Below are 21,565 nucleotides of genomic sequence, written 5' to 3'. Positions count from 1 at the left end.
TCCTGGTAAACCATGGTTTCAGGTTACATGGTATCCCCACAGAGATTCTCTCTGATTGAGGTCCTCAGTTTATCTCACAGGTCTGGAGGGACTTCTGTGCATCATTTGGGGCTAGATCCCAACCTCTTCTGGCTATCACCCCCAGACCAACGGGCAAGAGGCTCAACCAAGAGCTTGAGAGCACTCTTCATTGCTTGTGTAATAATAATCCCACCTCTTGGAGTCAACATCTGCCTTGGGTTGAATTTGCACACAACAGTCACATATCTGCTGCATCTGGCTTCTTGCCTTTTGAGGCTTCTATTGGCTTCCAGCCTTCTGTCCTCCCTGCTTCTTTGCCTGACCCCATTCTTCCATCTGTCCGTAGTCACATGTTGTCCTGTAGAAGAATCTGGGACTAAACCAAGACCTGCCTCCAACACACTGCTGCTCAAAACAAGAAGTATGCCGATAAGAAGAGAAGACTTGCCCCCACTTATTCCCTGGGACAGGAGGTCTGGTTGTCTTCTCAAAATTTTCCCTTGAAGGCTTATTCCAAGAAGTAGGCTCCCAGATTTTTGGGTCCCTTCAAGGTTGACTCCATCATCAGTCCCACCATCGTCCGTTTGCGGTTACCATCCCATTATCGTGTCCACCCCATATTCCATGTGTCCCAGATAAAACCAGTCGTGTCTAGTCCTTTGTGCCCTCCTTCCAGACCACCTCCACCCGCCCGGGACATTGATGGCCACCCTGCCTTCATTGTCCGCCGCATTGTTGACTCCCGGCGCAGGGGTCGTGGCGTCCAGTATTTGGTGGACTGGGAGGGGTACAGTCCTGAAGCTCGTCTTTGGGTCCCTCTCAGTTTCATTTTGAACCCCTCTCTCATCACGGATTTTGAGAGGTTGTCTGCTCCTTCCACCAGTTGGCCGCCAGGAGGCCCCCGTTGAGGGGGTAGTAATGTCAGGGCTCTGTGTTGGTGCGCAGTGTGTGTGTGTTTCTTTCCACCCTCTGCTCTAGAGCGTTTCCTGGCAGGTGCTGCTGATCAGGCTCTAATCACTGGCCTTCTTAAGGTAGCTGAGACCAGGAGGGAGACGTCAGCCCGTTGCTACATTTTTGTGGTACTGATCGTGATGTGCAGTGCAGAAAAGGAAACTGCCACCTACCACACTCATCCTGCCAACCTCCATCTCAGAGGAAAGACTTACCTCCCCAGCTAAACCACAACCGCTCTGGCTGTAAGTTCCTGCACAAACTCTTCTAAAAGAAAACACATTGAAATTCTCCTGGGATATCCATAACCTTGTCACCCTCCCTTCCAGAGAAGAACCAGTCTCCTGCTGTCATTGCCTGGGTCCCTGTCTCGCCTTGTTCCTTTTTCTTCACAAAATAAATCTGTTAAAACACTGTCCTGAATCTGTGGTTGTGTTCTCCTCAGAGTTTAAAGAAACGCTACATTATGACAGTTATATAAACAGTGTAGAGCTAAAGAAACTTGCTATACCATTCCAAGGTACAATTCCAGCTCCTTGACGTGTGCCTGCAAGCAAAGTTACTTGAAGGCTGTTACTCCAGAAAAATCCCCATTAAACTGTGAAACAAGTCAAGTCACGTTTATTTATATAGCGCTTTTCAGCAACAAGGCACTCAAGGCGCTGTACATAAGGAAAATATTACAATGGTACAGAAAATCAAACAATAGAGGTAATTAAAAAAAGAGACAGAATAGAATGATGGATAAGAAAATGAAAGGAAAATTGGACTGAAAACATAACTAATAATGTTTAGATAACACATTCAAAGGCCACTCTAAACATATACGTCTTTAATCTTGATTTAAAGCAACTTAGGGTTTCGGCGCTTTTACAGTTTTCTGGGAGTTTATTCCAGATTAGTGGAGCATAAGAACTAAAAGCTGCTTTTCCATGTTTGTTTCTGGCAAACAAGCTGCTTGCAACACACTTTTTTTAAACAGGAAAAAAATATTCAAGGTGGTTGCAGAAGCATTTTTCTTAATAGAATTTATAAATAATTTAGTCATTACCGGTACTTTGTTCTTCTAGAATCTCATATGAAATTGAGAAAAGTATAAAATGGAAACAATTGATCAATTTCTTTCCTTTAGTCATGTTTTCACAATAAAAGTATTTGACCACTCACAGATTTTTTTATGTTTTTGCTTTTCTCATATTGAAATGTTTTAGCTCAGGGGTGTCCAAAGTGTGGCTCAGGGACCATTTGTGGGCCACGGAATGATTTTGTGCAGCCGCCAGACTATATTTGTTTTATCAACCCTGAAGGTTGATGCAGATACTTAATTGATGCAGATATTGTTAATTAGGGTGAAATGTGAAAGTTCCATAAAATCTAAAGTACAAAGTACTTTTATTAAACACATTTTTTGCTTTCACTTGTACAGTGCTTTATCAAGTCCCCAAAGACCCCAAAGCACTTTACACTACAATCAGTAATTCACCTATTCACACACTTACAGTGGTAAGCTACAGGTCCTTCTAAAAAAATTAGCATATTGTGATAAAGTTCATTATTTTCCATAATGTCATGATGAAAATTTAACATTCATATATTTTAGATTCATTGCACACTAACTGAAATATTTTAGGTCTTTTATTGTCTTAATACAGATGATTGTGGCATACAGCTCATGAAAACCCAAATTGGATAAAACATTTTTCTGTCTAAGGAAACCCAGCAGATTGCATCGAGTCAGAGATTTGTAGCAGTCACTCCTCCTGGATGAGCATGTAGAGACAGTGGACAGTCACTGGCGTTGACTTTGCAGCAATCCCTCATACTGAGCATGCATGTAGCGACAGTGGAGAGGAAAAGCTCCCTTTTAACAGGAAGAAACCTCCAGCAGAAGCAGGCTCGGTGTGAGCGGCCTTCTGTCACGACCGACTGGGGGTTTGAGAGAACAGAGCAGTGACACAAAAAGAACACAGAAGCACTGATGCAGGAGTACTTTCTATGGGAAGAAAAGTAAATGTTAATGGATATAGCTCCTTTAGTCCTTTCACCTAGAAAGAAAGGACAGATAAACTCTGAGCCAGTTTTCAAGGTTAGAGTCTGAAAGAGAGCACATAGAGTTAGTCACAGTAAAAGCTCAGTCAATCGCCAAATTGGAGAGTAGTGTGAGAATGTAGCGAAGAGGGTGAAAGTGGTCATTATGTCCTCCAGCCGCCTAAGTCTATAGCAGCATAACTACAGAGATAGCTCAGGATAACCTAAGCCACTCTAACTATAAGCTTTATCAAAAAGGAAAGTTTTAAGCCTAGCCTTAAAGGTAGATAGGGTGTCTGCCTCACGGAGTAAAAGTGGGAGCTTGTTCCACAGGAGAGGAGCCTGATAACTAAAGGATCTGCCTCCCATTCTACTTCTAGAGACTCTAGGAACCACCATTAAACCTGCAGTCTGAGAGCGAAGTGCTCTGTTAGGAACATATGGAACAATCAGATCTCTGATGTATGATGGAGCTAAATCATTAAGGATTTGAGGAGGATAATTTTAAATTCTATTCTGGATTTAAGAGAGAGCCAATGAAGGGAAGCTAAAGTAGGGGAAATATGATATCTCTTTTTAATTTTCATCAGAACTCTTGCTGCAGAATTTTTAATCACCTGAAGGCTTTTAACTGCATTTTGTGGACATCCTGATAGTAACGAGTTACAATAGTCCAGCCTTGAAATAACAAATGCACGGAGTAGTTTTTCAGCGTCACTCCTGGATAGGATATTTCTAATTTTGGCAATGTTCCGGAGGTGAAAGAAGGAAATCCTAGAAACCTGTTTAATATGGAATTTAAATGACATGTCCTGTTCACAAATAACACCAAGGTTTTTTACTTTATTACCGGAGGTCAATTTAATGCCATCCAGGTTAAGTGATTGACTAAGCAGTTTCTTTTTTAAAGACTCCGGTTCAAAGACGACAACTTCTGTCTTGTCTGAATTTAGAAGCAGAAAATTTAAAGTCATCCAAGTTTTTATGTCTTCAAGACATGCTTGTAGTCTATCTAACTGGTTTGGCTCATCAGGATTCATGGATAAGTAAAGCTGAGTGTTATTAGCGTAACAGTGAAAATTTATTCTATGCTGCCTGATAATATTACCTATTGGAAGCATATATACAGTAAAGAGAATTGGCCCAAGTACTGAACCCTGTGGTACTCCACAATTAACCCTGGAGATTAAAGATGATTTATCATTTACATGAACAAACTGGAGTCTGTCAGACAAATAAGATTTAAACCAGCCTAGCACTGTTCCCCTGATCCCTACAGCATATCCCAGCCTTTCTAAGAGAATATTGTGATCGACTGTATCAAATGCAGCACTGAGATCTAACAAGACAAGTACAGACACAAGTCCATTATCTGAGGCCATAAGAATATCATTAGTGACTTTCAGCAGAGCTGTTTCAGTGCTATGATGGGCTCAGAAGCCTGACTGAAACTCTTCAAACAGGTCATTGCTTTGTAAATGCTCACACATTTGATTAGCAACTATTTTCTCAAGAATTTTAGATAAGAAGGGAAGATTGGATATAGGTCTGTAATTTAAGTCATCTCGATCAAGCGAAGGTTTCTTAAGCAGCTACCTTAAAAGCTTGTGGTTTCATTTACTAAGGATAAATTAATCATATCTAAAATGGGGCTGGTAATCAGAGGGAACACTTCCTTAAATAATTTGGTTGGGATTGGGTCTAACATACAAGTTGAAGGTTTAGATGAAGCTAATATTTCTGATAATTCAGGAAGCTTCAGAGGATCAAAACAGTCCAAACACAGATCAGGTTCTACAGTTACTTCCAACGTTGTCTCACTTGCTGAGGATGAAGTAATCATCTTTGGGAGTATGTCAAATAATTTCTTTTTAATAGAATCAATTTTATTTTGGAAGAATCTCATAAAGTCATGACTGCTGAGAGCTAAGGGAATGGGTGGCTCAACAGACGCTGTGTAAGTTTAGCAACTGTACTAAAGAGAAACCTAGTATTATTCTTGTTCTCTTCTATTAATGATGAGAAATAAGCTGTTCTAGCTTGGTGAAGTGTCTTTTTATACAACAGTAGGCTATTTTTCCAGATGAACTAGGAATCCTCTAGGTGTGTAGAGCACCATTTTCTCTCCAATTTTCTAACATTGTGCTTTAAAGTACGCAGATCTAAATTAAACCAGGGAGCTGGCCTCCTATGAATAATTACCTTCTTTTTCAAGGGGGCTGCATTGTGTAATGCGCCACACAATGATGAAGTAACACTATGAACAAGAGAATAAATGTTTGAAGGGGAAGAAACTAAATTATTGCCCTCCACTGTGTTTTTCTGTGATAATGAAGAAATCAAAAGTGGAACAGATTCTTTAAAGGTTGTTACAGCATTGTCTGATAATGATCTACTATAATGAAATTTTCTTTCAGGTGTGGAGTACTCGGTTACATTAAACTCAAAGGTTATTAAAAAATGGTCAGACAGGACAGGGTTATGAGAAAATATTGTTATGTCTTTACACTCAATGCCATATGTCAGCACAAGGTCCAGAGAATGAAGACAAAGGTGGGTACGTTTGTTAATGTGTTGAGCAAAGCCAATTGATTCTAAGATAGCATTAAAGGCTATATTTAAGCTATCACTTTCAGTGTCAACATGAATGTTAAAATCCCCCACTATAATAACCTTATCTGTATTTAACACTAAATCAGATAAAAGGTCTGAAAACTGACCTAAAAATTGAGAGTAAGGGTCTGGTGGACGGTACAAAACAACAAACAGAAGTGGTTTTAGTGCTTTGCAATTTGGATGAGGAAAACTAAGGATTAAATATTCAAAAGAGTTGTAGCTATTGATTGGTCTGGGACTAATCAATAAATCGGACTGAAAGATGGTTGCCACTCCTCCTCCTCACCCAGTATTTCGAGGAATGTGAAAATTTAAATAATTAGTAGGATTTGACTCATTTATCAATCTGATTGTCACAAATCAGGTCACTAACTAGCAAAGTCTTTCAAGAGAGATATCTTATGTTCAGAAAGCCACATTTAATTGTTTTATTTTTCTTTTTAGTCTGAGTTGTGTTTATTTTTATTATATTTTCTTGATTTCCTTGTTTTAGATTATTTTTTATTTATTCTATCTAATTTTGGCCGTGGGTGAGACACTGTCTTAATAGGTAAACAAGACCACAAACATCCCATAGCTTCAACTCAGAAGCAGACTTGGGGTCACTGATCTAATAAACTTGGCTAAATAAAGCAAGAGTTTACGGAGAAAGACTGACCATTGTCTTGTGTTTGTTACTGAGAATACACACAAAAAGACAAAGATGAAAAGAATAGGACATTCTGTTTTTTACATGCAAAAACATTATAATGTTTAGATCTGTAATGATTTACAGATCTCTTTTCTACAGAAATCAGAAAATTTTTGTTTTGTTGTATTTAGTTTATTGTTTAGCCGGTAATTTTAGCTTGTATGTTGTAATTTATGACATACAAGCTAAGATTCTTGACGTGTCCCCTGTTTCATCTCATCCCTCTGTCAGACAAATGTTGGTGTTTCATGCTGCACCTACAATTGAGAATACATTTTGAAACAAATGCAAAAAAACAAAATGTCAGAATATGAGCCAAACAAATAAATAAATCCATAACACTGTGAGTGAAACAGTCCAACTAATGTCAGGGTTTTTCTTTTTTTTTATCTCTATCATGTTTCTTTTACATTGGCCAATTGTAATTTTATTAGCATAGTTTCTGTCAAATTGCTGTTCTATTGTCTTTCAGATTTACCTTGCTTCCAAGAGTTCTGGTTTGACTACTGGTCATTCTTTGCCCTTAGCCCTAGTTTTCTTTGTAACTCACCATGTCCTCAGTTCTATCAGCAGAGACAACATTGCTTCTGTTGTTCAGAGCCTAATTATCATGTTTCTCCTTGTTTCTGCATGACAAGCTGTGTGTGTGTGTGTTTTTTACTGTTTTGCTCTATAAAGTAGTTTTTTTTTTTTTTTGCTTCTACACTTTTTTGGTTTGGCGTTGTTATTCTTGAATTTGCATGTTTCCATAACAAAAGCTGAAAGGTGAACAGCATAAAATAGTTGTACATTCGGTTGTCCTAACCTCTGCCTTCCTGTTATCTGCTGAAAGTTGTGCTCTTACATGCTCACTAGCAGCCTGAATGAACCAGGCATATTTTCACCTCTCCTTTTAAATGCAGTAGCTTCTTACATTTCTGTACTTCATCTGACTTTATGCTTAAATGCCTTCTGATACAAAAACATACTGAAAATAGCTAAATTTAATTCATCTCTCACAGAGCCCTGCTTTCCCTTACATTTGATGTGTTCATTGATTTAAAAAAAAATATATACAGATTTTTAGTTTTTGTCCAGCCTGATCATCAATCAACTGATCAAACTGAAAATTGTCAGTTTGGTAACAAGCTTATTTCTTGGTGCATTGCTTGTCTTTGGACGTAATTCAGTTGTAATTGTACTTAAAGTTTGGCAATGTCATTCTTGCTATTGATATTGACTGTTTTACATGTGGTGGGGGACTAAATTTCAGGTTTAAACAAAGTGCAGGTTTGCTTTTTGATATGTTACAGATATCATATGGGGTTGGAGTATGAGGCAACAGCATGATTTACATTCCAAACCCAAAACTATTCTGTTTGTACTCTCAGTTTAAAATGTGAAACATGCTGAGGGCACAAACAGAAAAGGTTTGTACTCTCAGCATGTTTCAAGCTGAGAGCGCAAACAGTTTAATTAATCAGTTCCTGATTAATATGTCAGCAGATTTTAGGTTGCAATGGTCAGGTCAAATTAATTAATATTTGCGAGCAACATATTGTCTTCAGACACATTTTCTCCAAAGAACCTAAAAATACAAATTTACTCAACTATCTAAATGAACAAATTATTCATTTTTCAAGCATCAAGTTCTTCATAATATGTTTTTCCTAATTTGTTTTGTCTCTATTGTAGACACAGCAAAAACTACTGACACTGATGGACCTCGTAGACGTTACGTCAAAATGCCTGAATGTCCTGTAAAGAAAATGGGAGTAATTTTTAATTGCTTTTGTGTTTTTGTGTATCTGTATATGACTTTACTGATCAGGATTCAGCCAATGGGGCTGGTGGACCGGATCCAGGCCATAGCCCAGAACATGTCCGACATGGCAGTGCGGGTGGAGCAAATCCTACAGCGCAGCATGGCCAACAGCCGAGGTACACCTTTAAAATACGCATGGGTGCACATACAGACGACACAGGAAGAATATCAAACACAGCTCCAACCTGTCTGACAAACACACCTGTCAATCTCTGGCACATTCAATCTGAATCTGGACCTGCACTTTAAAGTTAAGCTATCACACCTGAATGCTTGAATGCACAGGGTACATGCTGGTTGACTATGATGATGACAAAGATTAGCAACTGTCTTGTTAATCAGGGTCAGGTTATGTCAGTTTCATTAATAGCTCTCATTCTTAGCTACTTTATAGTGCATAAAATAAAAATCACACAGCGTGATTGAATTCATAATTCAATTCCCCCTTTGTATCTTCATGCTGCACTAGATTAAACACTATTTAACACATAGTCATTAAAGTACCTCAGATCATTTGTCTGTGTGTGTGTCTGATGCCATTGAAAACCTGGCTGCGTTTTGACAAAGAGCCGAGGTGAAACTTTTTGTCATGACAAATCTGTCATCATGCTAATCAGATAGACTGTGTGGCAATTATTTGTCTGTGAAAGTGGTTTTTTAGGGCTTGGCAAGATGCCAGCAGAGGTACTGCAACTGCTCCTTAATTAGGTGTACTCATGCTGTGCTTAGAGAAAAAGAAATGGGGAGAAAGGGGAGGTCAAGCCAGAGAAAGGAAGGACAGATTTAGTCATTGACAAGAGAGAAAGAGGATGTGAAGAGAGGAATAAGGGGGTAAGAAAGAAGAGATTGACTTATTATTTGTATGATTCACTCTAATGTGTTCTATGTTTAGTAAATCACAGTGTGGGTTTAAACCGTCTTGGTCATTTTGCATGGGAGACCAAGCTTGTAATCTGGACTTATTCTCCAATTTACCTATGCTGTCCCCAATGGCTTAATATACATTACTTGACCAAATCAAGGAAGATTTCACATGAATTTGATTAATAATAAGCTGGCAAGCTTTTTAACTCTAACTAACCTGCTTGTTTCTTATCCTGTCTTGCATGCTAGATGATCCTTCTTGGATTCATTTTATAAGACATTAAACAAATAACCTAATTCCAACAGAGGAGTTTTAAAAGATTAATACAGTGACTCCTTCATTGTCAATACTGTATCCTAGCAAATACATGCACCTTGCAAAAGTAAGTTTCACCCTTGAACTTTAGGACATTTTGTCACAGCAAAAACTTAAATATGTTTTCGTAGAACTGTTTTTGCAATACACTGCAAAGCACAATAGAAATATCGTTTTCAACAGTTCCTCTACAGAATAAAATCTAAAAATGTGGCATGTACTGTATGTATATTTAGCTCCCTCTACTCTTATATCCCTAAATAAAATCCTGTGTATCCAGCTGCTTACATGTCATCTAATTTGTATATTGCGTCCACATGTGTGTAATTTAATCTCAGTATAAATGCAGCTGAAGGCCTCAGACGTTTGTTAGAGAACATTAGTAAACAAACATCATTTTAGCATCATGAACACAAAGGAACACAACAGACAGGCAAGGGAGAAAGTTGTAGAGATATTTAAAGTCAAGTTAGGTTATACAGGTCCTTCTCAAAATATTAGCAAATTGTGATAATGTTCATTATTTTCCATAATGTAATGATGAAAATTTAACATTCATATATTTTAGATTCATTGCACACTAACTGAAATATTTCAGGTCTTTTATTGTCTTAATACGGATGATTTTGGCATACAGCTCATGAAAACCCAAAATACCTATCTCACAAAATTAGCATATTTCATCCGACCAATAAAAGAAAAGTGTTTTTAATACAAAAAATGTCAACCTTCAAATAATCATGTACAGTTATGCACTCAATACTTGGTCGGGAATCCTTTGGCAGAAATGACTGCTTCAATGCGGCGTGGCATGGAGGCAATCAGCCTGTGGCACTGCTGAGGTCTTATAGAGGCCCAGGATGCTTCGATAGCGGCCTTTAGCTCATCCAGAGTGTTGGGTCTTGAGTCTCTCAACGTTCTCTTCACAATATCCGACAGATTCTCTATGGGGTTCAGGTCAGGAGAGTTGGCAGGCCAATTGAGCACAGTGATACCATGGTCAGTAAACCATTTACCAGTGGTTTTGGCACTGTGAGCAGGTGCCAGGTCATGCTGAAAAATGAAATCTTCATTTCCATAAAGCTTTTCAGCAGATGGAAGCATGAAGTGCTCCAAAATCTCCTGATAGCTAGCTGTATTGACCCTGCCCTTGATAAAACACAGTGGACCAACACCAGCAGCTGACACGGCACCTCAGACCATCACTGACTGTGGGTACTTGACACTGGACTTCTGGCATTTTGGCATTTCCTTCTCCCCAGTCTTCCTCCAGACTCTGGCACCTTGATTTCCGAATGACATGCAGAATTTGCTTTCATCCGAAAAAAGTACTTTGGACCACTGAGCAACAGTCCAGTGCTGCTTCTCTGTAGCCCAGGTCAGGCGCTTCTGCCGCTGTTTCTGGTTCAAAAGTGGCTTGACCTGGGGAATGCGGCACCTGTAGCCCATTTCCTGCACACGCCTGTGCACGGTGGTTCTGGATGTTTCTACTCCAGACTCAGTCCACTCCTTCCGCAGGTCCCCCAAAGTCTGGAATCGGCCCTTCTCCACAATCTTCCTCAGGGTCCGGTCACCTCTTCTCGTTGTGCAGCGTTTTCTGTCACACTTTTTCCTTCCCACAGACTTCCCACTGAGGTGCCTTGATACAGCACTCTGGGAACAGCCTATTCGTTCAGAAATGTCTTTCTGTGTCTTACCCTCTTGCTTGAGGGTGTCAATAGTGGCCTTCTGGACAGCAGTCAGGTCGGCAGTCTTACCCATGATTGGGGTTTTGAGTGATGAACCAGGCTGGGAGTTTTAAAGGCCCCAGGAATCTTTTGCAGGTGTTTAGAGTTAACTCGTTGATTCAGATGATTAGGTTCATAGCTCGTTTAGAGACCCTTTTAATTATATGCTAATTTTGTGAGATAGGAATTTTGGGTTTTCATGAGCTGTATGCCAAAATCATCCGTATTAAGACAATAAAAGACCTGAAATATTTCAGTTAGTGTGCAATGAAGATAAAATATATGAATGTAAAATTTTCCATCATTACATTATGGAAAATAATTAACTTTATCACAATATGCTAATATTTTGAGAAGGACCTGTAAAGCATATCCCAAGGTTTAAAAATCTGACAGGGCACTCATCAGTCTATTTTGTGCAAATAGAAACAGCATATGGTCGTTAGAATGGCCTAGTCAAAGTCCCCACCTAAATCTAAGTGGGAAGCAGTGAAAAGACTTGCAATTTACTGTTAAGACACGTTCCCCATCTAAGCTGATTAATGGAGTGTTATGATTAAGGGTTGTTTGGTTTTTGGTTTCTGGTTTTTTCTTATGTTTTTCACAGTTAAGGTCTTGACTTGTTCTTTTGTTATTTTCCTGGTTCATGCTTTTGTTTTGTCATCTTGTTCATGTTTTGTCAAGTTTGGTTTTCGGATCTGGTTATGCTTTTGCTTCATGTTTTTCTAGTTTGTGTTCAAGAGTCTCTGTTTTGCTCCAGTCACGTTTTGTTCTGTCAATTAAGTTTATTCGGTTCACCTGCAACATGTTAATCAGTTTTGTTTTCCACCTGTACCATGCTCCATTTATACACACCTGTTCAGTTAGTCGTCGCGGAAACATTTCTCATGCTCATGTCTTGTTTTCATGCTGAAGTCTTGTTTTTTGATCATGCCATGCCTGTCTTGCCTGCCCGTTTGTTTTGTTCCTGCCTCCTGTAGTGAGTGAGTTTTTTGTTATTAAATCTGTTGCACTTACTGTCATGCTGCCTTCTGGTCTGCATTCTGGGGTCCTATATCTCACAAACCATAACATGGAGAGCTAATTTGTAAACACAAATGGGCAAACATATTAGTTTTTATGTATGCAAAGCTTTAGAGGCTTCCCCTACTTAAGACTTGCAGCTGTAACCAAAGGTGGTTCTGTAAAGGATTGTCTCTTGGGGGCCTGAATACCAATGCATGCAAGACTTTCAGAATTCTGTTTGTAAAAAACTTTCCAAAGCCATGCATCACATTCCTCCCATTTCACTAATGTATAATACTTTATTGCACCAAAAAAAGCAAAAACTGAAATTGCTAAAACTGAAATAAATAAAAACTGTAATTAAAAGGGAAAAACGTTAACTAACATTTATAAAACTAACTAAAACCTACTGAAATTATAGACAGAATACAATTCGTTTTCATGTTTATCAATTTAATTATAAGCCTTGCAAAATATATTTTTTTCCACATGAGCAGTTTAAGTCAGCTGTCAGCACTAAACATCACCCCATAGTCCCCGGCAGCACTTTATAAATAAAATTTTTGCTCACCACGCTAGCCTGCAAAATGACGAAAACAAAAGTTGGGAGAAAGCGCTACAGTCCTTTATGGGATTTCTTCGAGTATGACTGCAAGAGAGGTAAAGGCAAATTTCTTGTAGTAGAAATGGGGGATAAAATATGTGAAACTCAAGGGAAGACGTTGTGAGTACTTTAACAAGCTAGCCTCACTGAGTAGCTGTCCAGGAGGAGAAGCCACATCACGGCCAGGTACCACAACGAAGGAAACAACCGTAATAGACTGCTCTCACTCTCAACCAGGCTGCTGGCCATTTAATATACAGCAAGCAGAACAACACTGCTAGCAGAAGGATGCATTGCTAAATATGTTTATTGAGACTGGGTTGTCCACACAACAATGGGATTGAGATTAAGTTTACATTATATTGCGTAGTATTATATTAGTCAATATTATTATGTTCACGTGTTTCCTTAGTGTATAGCCTATTTTTAGCAGCTGCAGTATTACACACATTTTGCACTTAAGGCTGCTATCTTGTGGACTGCTTAGTTTAATAGTAATTGAATATTTTTAAAAACTCTGCTTTTTATTCAGTATTTTTTAAACTAAACAAATATTCATAATTTCATAAATACGAAAGTCTGACGTTTTTGAGTATTGCACCTAAAAACTAACCCAAATGTGAATAAACTAAAACTAGTACTAGAAAAATTTGAAGTAAACCAAAAGTAAGCATTATTAAAATAATAACAAAAAAAAACAAAAACTGGCAAACCCACTCTAAAACTAATTAAATTAACTGATTTAGAGAACAAAAACATCACAGCGAAAAAAAGTTAACTATGATGAAAAATTCCAAACTTTTATAACCCTGAAAGACACTGGATACATGAAGTACCAAATAAAATTCATTGAATTGTGTGGGTTAAATTTGAAAAAAAGTAAAAAAGTCTATGGGATTTACATACTTTTGCAGGGTACTGTATACCAATCAAACTCTATATAATGTCAGTCAATCAATGTGTATTGTGTATCCTGATACAGACTTCCAGACAAATCTCTGTGTGGGCCATTGACCATTATTTCACAAAGTCATTCATTTATCTACACCGTTCAGACTCTTGTGAGGACTCTGAAAGCTGAACATTGATTCATCACATCTCAATTAGTGAGCTTTGTTTCTATAACTCTATTGCCAAACTGAATTCAATGGGTATAATGAAGAAGCAACACACTCATCTGCACTCTCAGTAATCCTTTGCTATAGCTGGCCTTATTAGTGCATGTATAATGCATTGCAAAAGTATATATACCCAATTAATGTTTTACATTTTCTCACTTTATATTTAATAACTTCACTGTACTTTATATGGATTTTTTTATTGAAGGTTGAAAACAACCTTCGTGTTTAGCCCATACTCTGCAAAATAGCTCAAGCTCAGCTAGATTGGCTGGAGAGCATCTGTGCACAGCAATTTTCAAGTCAGATTTAGGTCTAGACTCAGCATTTTAAGATATAAATATGCTTTGATGTAAACCCTTGTATTTTAGCTCTAACTGTATGTTTAGTCGTTCTTGAGTAAGCTAAGTCTTTGCCCTTGTTGCTAGTCTTTTGCAACCTATAATAGGTTTTCTTGCAAGAATGCCCTAGAGTTAGTGCCATCCACCTCATCAACTCTAAACCAGCTTCTTTTACATTTAGGCCAAAAGATAAAATAGGTCTCATCTGACAAGAGCACTTTTTTCAGCATTTCCTGTGGTCCCTACATGACTTGAGGGAAGCTACAAAGCTAGAAACATGTATAGGACTATATATATATATATATATATATATATATATATATATATATATATATATATATATATTCCTCTGCTTTTCTGCATGTTTATATCCCTGTCTTTACAGGTAAAGATGGGATCTTTGGATCCTGTGAGACTCCCAAGGATCCCCATTATCCAGACTGCACCAACAAGATGGATGTAAGCCTTCATATCTCACTCACATGCACCATTTCACACAGCAAGCAGTCATCACTCCTTCGCTTCATACCGTATCACCTAGCTGGAACATAAATTTTTAAAGATGACCGAATGTTTAATGATGCTGCAAAACTGAAATGTCTGACAAGTCAGTTTTAACAGCCGGAAGTAGAAGTATTGTATACAGGAGGCAGAAAGGAAAACAGAACTTTGACAGTTTCACACTAAAAAAATCAGTATTCTTTCAGCCTGGGTTGAGTTCCAGTTGTTTTAAATGTTTGGGTTTGGGTTTAGTTGAGTAGCCGTTTTTTCTGACTTACTGAATGGCATGTTCACTTGTCTTTGTGATAAGTGACTGCTATGTAATACTGCCCTGCACGTGTTTCAGATAATTGAAACAGTGCAAAAGAGTAACGCTGATGTAAAGAGCCAACACACACCCTAATAAAGCTCTATTGTAAACATATCTTGGAATACGAGATCTTACGTAGATAAGACATTCAATAATCATAAAAATTTACATTTGCATATAGACACATTTCAATAAATCAGTATTGAAAAGTTTTGTTTTTTCAGCATTTTAACTTAGAAAGTTAAATAAAAATTGACAGCTTGATATAGTTCAGAAATGTGTTAATTTTGATGATTATGACTAACAGCAAATGAAGACCCACTGTGATGAAGCACACTGAGGACCCAAAAATTCAGCCACAACACAGGAGTGAAAGATGCAATAAAAATATTTTATCAAAACCTCGGTAGACTGGAAGTTCAGGAATGGGTTCGTCTCTTGGATTGCTGTTGGATGAGAGGACAGTTTGGCGACTGTGGTGGCTTGGAACTGCAGAACGTAGGAAATGTTGAGTCCAACCCACCTGAGCTGCTTTAAGGCAAATTGAACAGCAGCAAGTTCAGTGACCTCAGAGAAGGCAAAGCAGAAGGCGCACTGAGACTCGGCTTGGTCACGTGAGAGTCAGGTTGGTAAATGCAACAAGCACTCCTCTTCAGTCTGAGACTTGATGCCTTTGGCAACATAGTCACAAACTTTCCTTTGAGGCTTAATCCACAATCCAAAAATGATTTCAGTAATCAGGCAATGAATATTCACAGAGAGGCAGAAAACGCAATAAAGATCCGAAAGTTCAGGCAACGATCGTAGGTCAGAAGGCAGAGTGAGGATCGTTGTCCAGCTAATCAGTTTTGCAGAGAAGATTCATCATGGGCAAGGCAAAAGGGGAAAGGTCTGTGGCCAAGCGGTAAAGTCGATAACAGGAGAGCATGAAAGTTAATGTTGGACTTCTACTGGCAAACACAATCAATATTCTGGCAAGGAGGCAGAGACTGAGGTAAGCATATATGCAGCAGATGACAGGTGCAGCTGTGAGATGATAAACCTAATCTGGGTTATTACTGCAAAGGCAGGCATGGGAGGCATGGTGATGATTTAAACATAAACAAAGCAGAGTTGGAGCGTGAATCATGACACCCATAGTTAATTTTCTCAGAATATTTTACATTAGACCAATAATAAGAATTTTGAATACAAAAATGTCGGTCTGGTGAAAGATATGTCTATGTACTTTACAGAATATGTAATCTATACTTGGTTGGGCCTAATTTAGCATGAATTACTGCATCAATTCAGCGTGACATGGAGACAGTCAGGAAGCATGAAGCACTAATCAAACACGGTGGACCAACAGCAGCAGTTTACATTGCTCCCCAAATCATCAATGACTGTGGGAACCTTTGAGTGGGCTCTACCCACTTAGATCATGTCCCTTTCCACACTTCCTCTTGACTCTGGAAGTTTGATTTTGTAATGAAAAGCAAAATTTACTTTAATCTAAAAAGAGGATTGTGGACATGTTTTAAGGGGGTTTATCCTGTTATTTAAGCACCTTTTTTCTTCCACAAGATTTTTTTTCCACAGTGGCCCTAATCCTACACCATAACATAATTATGTTTTATTTGGAATAATATAATATTAATGTTTTCTGAGTGAATTTTTGGTTTTCATTAGCTCCACACCAGAAGTAAATGCTTGATTTATATCACTCTGTGTTGACTTTTTTAATTGATTTACAGAAATAAATTTATCTTTTTCAGTGATTTCATACTTACTGAGATGCACCTATATATTTAGCATCTATTTAGTTCTCTATTATTGTATACATTTCATCATTATTCACATCTTTGAGAAAAAAACATATCTTTACTTTCCAGTGGATGCGTGCTCGCTGGACCTCGGACCCCTGCTACACATTTTACGGGGTCGATGGCTCCGACTGCTCCTTCCTCATCTACCTAAGTGAAGTGGAGTGGTTCTGCCCCCCACTGCCCTGGAGGAACCAAACTGCTACACCCACTCTGAAGCCTCTTCCCAAAAAACAGGTACAAAAAACATCCAGATCATTAGTTTTATTTCCACAATAACACAGCTGCCTGAAGGGGAGAACCGAACATAGACCAATAGATTGGAAACATTTGCCTGCTAATGCAAACACATTTGTTCAGTCCCTGGAAAGTACAAATAAACAGTTGTTACCTCTTTACTGGAAACCTGGCTTCTCAGTTGAACTAAAGGATATTAGTAGTTTGTTATTGAGCAATTTAGAAAGAGATCTGTGGAAAGGGAAGCAAATTATAAGAGAAACAATTCTGATCTGTTGGTGGATGGAAAACAGCTGGCAGATCTCTCTACAAAGGTAACAGATGTTATGTTGTACTTGCCAAATGATAAGTGTATGGTAGGAAATCTTTTCAAAATTTGTGAGAATTTAAAAATTTTGACAATATGGCATAGGCTGATATTAGAAGTCAAATTTGTTTATCCATCTCCAGACAGAAAGGTCCAAGAACCCATCTGTAAATCAATTTTCCTCCCAGATATCTGGCTGTCACCTCCAGTTTTCACCATGATCTGATTTTCTGCCTCATTTGATTACGTTATTTTCAGCATCAAAATGTGATGCTCTGACCTCATAGTCACTCTGTGAGGGTCTCCCCAGTATTTGGATCCATCTCCTCCTCCTCCTCCTCCTCCTTGTTTTCTCCCCAGAATTATGCACAGCTGCCCTGATGGGACCTGATGTAAATTCTCCCTGCAGCTCCACCTTCTGCTCTAATTGCCAGCCTGCTTGCACAGGGATAAATCCCATAGGCTTTCCCTTAGGTGTTTCACATCTTGCTGCGCTGTACACAAGTCGCTCTTGGGAGTGATATAATACATCTGCGATGCCAGCGTACAATGCAGCTTTGCATTTTCATGAAAGCTCTGTGGGAATTTCACTTTTATAATGGTGAAGGTGTGTTGGACACTTCTGATTGGTGTATATCGTGTTTTCCCTTTGCAGTCACTCCACTGATTAATAAATCACATAAAAATATTGTGCTGTGATGCAGGAATTACACAAAGGAAATGTGAACAGACTATTTATGTGGTAAAACCCCTGATTCCCTCAAGCACCCAGCTGGAGAAGCCTTGCCTTGTGGAACAAACACATAACATAATTTGACTTGCTGTCTGCAGTTTTAACCTCCAATAAAACATATCTCACTCAAAGAGAACAGACTCATACTGTCAGTTTTCTTCAATCTTTTAGTATTCCTCCTGTACTGCTTTAGGCCTAGTTTTGAAGCTGCTGCAGATGGAATCCTTTCAATTTAGATACCAACTTATTATGAGAACTTCTCTGCAATCACAGTGTTCTTGCCCCTTTATCCAGGCTGCTTTCCAGTCTGACATTGGGACTCTGCTGGAGCAGGTGGGAACCGGGAAGGAGTCTCTGAGCTTCATGAGGAGACGCATGCGCAGGCTGTCGGCGCAGTGGGCCTCTGCTGCCCGGCGGCTAGATGAGAAACTCCACAGCCACTGGAGAGAGCAGAAAAGGGTAAACAAGAGCTTTCACAAACACACACACACAGGCGCTTGCACAAACAGACACACAAACACAGACATGCACACATAGACACACAAACATGGGTTTTTTGCAAACACTTAGGGATCAAAGTGTGAGATTCTTTTCAAGGTATTTCAGGAACAAGACATACTGAACTCATCTGAGAATGACTAAATGCACATCTGCTGTGGCCTCTCTTGTCTCATGAAAATATAGGCTTATTTATGGCTCCATTCATATGATAGAAAGAGAAGGATGACCTTTGATTATGTATGGAGCAAAACAGATGATTTGTTTCAGAGGAGAAACCACGAAAACAACTCTTCAGGAGGCAGCTAATTGAATAAGGTCATACTGTGGTGCATGCAGTTCCCTGCAAAAGTGTTAAAACCACTTTTTGTTAACTCTTTGTGACATTACAACCACAAACTTCTCTGTATCTTATTGCGATTTTATGTGATAGACCAACAAAAAGATGTGCATAATTGTCAAGTGGAAGAAAATGCATGGCTTTCTATATTTATTGTATATAAATATTTAAAAAGTGTGGTGTGCATTTGTAATTGACTCCTCTGGTATCCTAAACTAAAACTAGTGCAACTAATTGTCTTTAGAAGTTATTTAATAAGTAAATAAATACAGTTCACAGATACACAAAGAGCTTTGGCCATTTGGCAAAGATGAATTAAAAAAAATGTGGTTGTAGGTAATTAAACACACAAAGCATTTAAATTTTTGAGACTAAATTCAAATTGCATGCCACAATTTTGAGACTTTTATTTGTAAAAATAAAAACGTGAAAACTTGTTTCCTCTCTCATTTTACAATGGCCTAGCACATAAAATCCCCAAAATAAGTTTGTGGTGCTAAAGTCACAAAATGTCAAAAGGTTAAGATGGTGTGATTTTTTTTGCCATTGTTTCTGGGCTAAAATCTGATGTTCCAAAGGAAGTAGTAAAGTACAAGTAAATAAGTTGGTTTCCATGGAGACTGAGCTAATGCTGGCAGACAGACATTGCTGAAATTAGTCACACTGATTGCTCATATAACTCCCTATATCTCTTTTGCATCAAGTGAGACTGCTGCAGCTTGCCTACCAAGTTCTGTCTGAGAAGACACTACTTCATCAACATTCTTCAAAAAGAGAAAAAAACATTTTTTTTTCTTCATTGTTATATTTTTGACATACATGAATTGACAAGAAATACATTTTCGCTCTGTTTCCAGTTCTCAAATTATAAGTTGATTTTCTTTTTGTAGTTTTCGTAGAACTCTTCTAATTTAATATTAATCTATTTGCTGATTCAATCCAAGAAAAAAGTCGCTCGCATTACACATGTTTTTGGATGAGACGTTTACGAGGAAGCCAGACAGTCCTTTAATGCCCTTAAGCCTTGCTACTAAGTTCCCCTGAATAGCTGTGACATTTTATTGGACTAATATTTTCTTCTCTTATCTATGGCCGCCTGAAGTGAATCACACTACGATGAGTTAAAGGCGTAACAAGATAATGACAGACAGGAGCCTCTCGCAGAGGCTTTAGTACACTTTCATGGCTGACATTTACGGGGACATTTCCATAGAGTTTCTAAAAAAGCCTTACCCAAAGGAACGTTTGTCTGATGAAAAAGGGCTGTGACATTGGATGTTTCTTCGTGTTTGAACTTTTGCAAGATTAAAATTGTCCTTAAGTAATCAACCTAGTGGGACATTTATTTGAAGTCTTTTGCATTTATTTGGTGATTTTTGCCCCAGTGCTGCACTATTCAAGCAGCTTATTGTCACGGAGTGACATTTTGGACTTTGTTGTAAGGTTTCTTGTGATGGTTAATTTTGTCTAGATGTTTCTATTAAGTTTATTAGTTTGTTTTGCTCCCTCTACTGCCTCCTGGTGTTTTGTTGTCCTCCTCCCTCATTAAGTTTCCTTATGGTTGTTTCCTTATGGTTCTATTATTGATTAGTCTCTGTATTAGGGTTCTTTGTTCTCCTAGATTCGTTAGCTCCTCTTTTAATATCTCTGTGTTTATTTAATGTTTGGTATTCTTTTTCACCTTGCACACTTCTTGTTTTTCTAGTCTGTTTTCTGTTCCTCCTCATCTTTATTCCCTGTCTGTGTTCTTATTCTGTTCTGTCTATCTTAGTTCTTTATGTTTAGTTTCTAGTGTTCCAGTTCTGATTCCTGTTAGGTCAGCTTGAGTTATTGTTGACTTTTATTCTAGTCCTCTGCTTTATTCTCAGTTGTTTCTATCAGTGTTTGTTTGTTTACTTTGTGAGGGTTTCCTTTTGCTTAGGCCTTAGGTTCTTGTTATTCTTCTGTTCCTTCCAGTTCCTCTGTTTCCTTTACCTCTTGGTTATTCTAGATTTCTTATGTTTTAGTTATTTTATCTTAGTCTATTGTTCTGCTTAGGTCTTGGTTTCTCTTTATTGTTTATTTGTTTCATCTGTTCCTTCTGCCCCCCTGCCTCCTTGTCGCACCTGTTTTCAGTTCCCTTGATTACCTGCCTTTGTCTTTCCCCAGTATATTAGTTGGTTTGGTGTCTCTGTTCGTTGCTGGTTCCTTGTGTTTTTCATACCCTGTTCTCAACCCACGTATTTGTGCTAAGTTTTTCCATGTTCCTGCAGAACCGATCTTGTAAGTTTTTGGATCTGGACTTTGTTTGTATCTGCAGTGCCTTGTTTGGTTTCTTTGATAACCTCTGGAAATAAAGCTGGAAACCTTTTACAACATATTGCTGCCCAGCTCTTGTCTGCACTTTGGTCCGCCCGCAAGCCACATCGTGGCACTTATAAGACAATTTAAAGACAAACTGTGGTACATTAACATTATTTATTTTAAGAAATCCCACACTTTAACTATATATATTATCTAGTATACCTAAATAGTACATCTTAAAAGAGTTTCCAACACCCACAAACTCCTCTGGCCTGCATATGTATGCTTTTGAGGCCGTTTTGTATGTTAATGTTCCGAAGAGTTTAAGAAGAGTATTTAAAAAAAGAGACAACATTCTCTACTCCAACCTTTTCAAGACTAGCATTTGCATGGTTAAATATACAGTAAACCTCATAATTAACACACTTTTTTTTTAAAGCAAAGAAGGTTTCAAGTCTTCATGCT

General features: G+C 38.3%; 1 protein-coding gene across 1 annotated transcript in view; it reads left to right on the top strand.

The window, feature by feature from the left end:
• The window catches only part of LOC124864984 (alpha-1,6-mannosylglycoprotein 6-beta-N-acetylglucosaminyltransferase B-like), a 109,759-nt gene that overhangs the window by 38,043 nt on the left and 50,151 nt on the right, over positions 1-21,565 (top strand). The window contains exons 4-7 of the mRNA XM_047359956.1: positions 8,118-8,227; positions 14,472-14,545; positions 16,772-16,939; positions 18,274-18,438. Of these exons, the coding sequence (XP_047215912.1) occupies positions 8,118-8,227; positions 14,472-14,545; positions 16,772-16,939; positions 18,274-18,438 (517 nt within the window). The remainder of the gene's footprint in view (positions 1-8,117; positions 8,228-14,471; positions 14,546-16,771; positions 16,940-18,273; positions 18,439-21,565) is intronic.

The sequence above is a fragment of the Girardinichthys multiradiatus genome, chromosome Y, assembly GCF_021462225.1.
Source record: "Girardinichthys multiradiatus isolate DD_20200921_A chromosome Y, DD_fGirMul_XY1, whole genome shotgun sequence".
Classification (NCBI taxonomy): domain Eukaryota; kingdom Metazoa; phylum Chordata; class Actinopteri; order Cyprinodontiformes; family Goodeidae; genus Girardinichthys; species Girardinichthys multiradiatus.
The sequence above is the reverse complement of the archived record's forward strand: the minus strand, read 5'-3'. Positions and strand labels throughout refer to the sequence as shown.